The 2921-nt window shown below is 43.2% G+C and overlaps 1 protein-coding gene across 1 annotated transcript in view; it reads right to left on the minus strand.

The window, feature by feature from the left end:
* Positions 1 to 1656, minus strand: part of TRMT44 (tRNA methyltransferase 44 homolog (S. cerevisiae)) — an 18995-nt gene extending 17339 nt beyond the window's left edge. Inside the window, exons 1-2 of the mRNA XM_010000298.1 lie at positions 1581 to 1656; positions 156 to 317 (exon numbers count right to left, since the gene is read on the minus strand). Of these exons, the coding sequence (XP_009998600.1) occupies positions 156 to 317; positions 1581 to 1656 (238 nt within the window). The remainder of the gene's footprint in view (positions 1 to 155; positions 318 to 1580) is intronic.
* Between the last annotated feature and the right edge of the window lie 1265 nt (positions 1657 to 2921).

Here is a 2921-nt window from a genome sequence, read left to right on the forward strand (position 1 = left end):
TGGGTGCCCCGTCCTGCCAGCCGGGCCGCGGCGGGGCGGCCTGGGCCGGGCGCGGTGTTCTGTTCGCCTCAGGGCGCCGCGGGCGGGACGCGCGGGGCTCCTGTCAGCCCCTCTGGGAGCCGCCGTGTGAGAAACTGCTGAGAAATACGGGATACCAGCTGCTCCCAGAAGCAGCCTTAGGCGGGAGGTTTTTACTGTTTTCACAGCTGTTGTCTGAAGAAGTTCTGTACCGCCGTGACAGCGGCTGCGGGACCGCCTTCCTGAAAGCGGGCTCAAAACTGGGGACGCTGACTGACAAGCTGGGAGGTCGCCCGGGTCTTCGAGGAAGCAAATCTCAGTACATTTTTTGAAGTAAAAACCGATACATTACCTAGCCTTTCTTTTCTTTTCCCTCCGACACAAGCGAGGCCCCGCCTGAAGTGAGGCCGCTGGAATAGCGGCCGTGCAGAGAAACCACAGAGGGCTCTGACAGCAAGTGGTGTTTACTTGCCTGCCTTTGACCTGTGGTCTTTCTCTAGGCAGCCGCTGTTTCCAGCTTTTTATTTGATTTTCTAGTAGCTCTGCGCATGCAAGTAATGGTATTTCTGACAGAGTGTGGGTAAAGTATTGTCATTCCAGATGCTGCCAGGAGTTTGAGCTGTGCTATGGTTATGCAAGATAATTGATTAATACAGTGCAAACTGAACTGTTCCCTCTTGACCTACATACCGTTGTTGTCCAGGCCTCAGTTTGAATTATTAGCAGGAGCGCCTTCTACATAAAAAAGTTTTCAACTCTGCTTTTCTCAGTAAAAGCACAGCAGTTCTCGGGAAGTTGAAAGTAACGTGTGTTACCTATTACTGCTGCATCCGCAGGCACATTTCCAAATGTCAGGGTGACGCTGACGTTAATGCTGAGGTTATTCTTTAGGGCAGTCCTTTGTTACTTTCCTATTGTAATTGCCTGATTTGGGTTTCCTAATTAGTTTCAAACTGTTTGCTTGGAGCCAAATTACATTATAACATTGTGTGAAGATAGGTAGATAAATTGTAATTAAAAGTACAGGATCTCTTTTAATAGACTTAGGTTTTCTTATTTAAGCAGTCTCATTAATTAGCAATGTAAATGAAGTTAGATGCAATAACCAAATGCATGTAAATGTAAATTTTTCGCTGTTCTGAGCCAGAAGGCTTGAACTTATGCCTGATGTACCTGTTTTCCAGTTAGAAGAGTAATGTATGTTTATTTGACTTAAGGTTGAAAAACACTTTCTCAATGGCTTCCCACCCCTCCAAACGCTCCTTTCTTTCCAAACCTGTTGCTCAATACTGGAACTGCCTATTCCCAGAAACCAATTTAGGAGTCATGTGGAGAAATACTATCCTGCAGTCCTCTTCTACTGCCTCTGTACTGTCGAGAACTAGAGAATGACGTCCATTAAAAGGACTAGGTTGAACGATGAAATTTAGCAAGGAGATACATCAAGATGGGAGAAGTGGTGGAAAAAGTGAAATGCCAAATTAGTAGTTTCTGTACTTTATTATGTTCTTAGTCTGTACTGAGCTCTTGGCCAGCTCTGGGCCTGGATGTCCTCCCAGTACCTTTGAGAATTGTTTCTTCCAGCCAGTCCCCTTTCTCATAGCGTCGCCAGCTATGAGCAGAACCCTGCCCGATCATTTTTGCACCTTACGGGCATAACGCAGGGCTCTGCCATCTATCTGCATGAGGTGAGAGAAACTGCTGGGTGCGATATAGGCAGGTAGCAGCAGAGGGCACTCTGGCATATTCTGGAAGCAGGAGAGGCATAAAAGCCTTCACTCTTTGTGGCAGGTTCTAACACAGAGAGAGATTCGTCTTCTCTCCAAAACCTGCGTGCTTGTACCTACTAATAATGAACCCCTGCTGGTTCTGTCAAGTTTTGCAGTGCACTTTCATGACGCATAGACAGGCACAACAAAATGCCAGCGGACTTCATGGGGCCTTAGTACTTTTGATCACATACACAAGGGTCTAAGGTCAACTCAGCACAGAAGGAAGGGTATTAAAAAAACATTTAGCAGGAAGACAAACAAAAACCGTTATAAGCTATCACATAACAAATGGAAACTTGAGATTTAGGGAAGAAGAAGGAAAAGTGAATTATGAAAAGTGAAGTATGGTTGCAAAGTTCATACTTTATATTGTTTTAAATTGATTCTTGAGTATGGGAATATACTAATTACTAAAGGGCATACGTATGTGTTTGCGATTTTCCAGAACTGCGTCATACATGTAGAAGAAAAGCCCTGTAGTCCTATGTGTTTTGTAGAAGTCACTACTATGATAGTTTTACTTTATTTATGCAAGTTTAATCTGTACCTTTACAGACCCATTGCAGACAGGGACTCCTGCCTGTCCCATTCGCCTGTTCTATTCAAGCCAATATTAGTGATGGACAACACATTGATATTGTTTGTTTCACAATTCTGAAAGTTCACCATATCAAAGCAAAGAAAGAGTATATATATATAATATATATAAAATATATAATACTTGAGTGACTCATCTTAGACGTTTGTCAGCAAACTACTATCATAAAACCAATGTTGTAGCTGTTGGCTCTGAAAAGAGATGTTTGGATGTTTGTTACAAGAATGGCTGAAACTTACTTGGATCAGTTTGATTTTAATTTAGGCATGCAACTGTGAAGCTATAACATACTTGAGGATATGACCACAACTGTGATTCTCCTTAATCTCACTGGAAGCTGGAATTCAAAATTAAGATTCCTCTGCAAGGTTCAAGCGTGCCTTCAAGATGAAAACTTTTTTATAAATGCATGTAGTAATAGGACAACAGGTAGTGGCTTTAAACTGGAAGAGGGTAGAATTTGGTTAGACATCAGGAAAAAAATCTTCACTACGAGGGTGGTAAGACGCTGGGACAGGTTGTCTAGGGAAGTT

The sequence above is a fragment of the Chaetura pelagica genome, unplaced genomic scaffold (genome assembly GCF_000747805.2).
Source record: "Chaetura pelagica isolate M959 unplaced genomic scaffold, ChaPel_1.0 scaffold116, whole genome shotgun sequence".
In the NCBI taxonomy this organism is placed as follows: Eukaryota; Metazoa; Chordata; class Aves; order Apodiformes; family Apodidae; genus Chaetura; species Chaetura pelagica.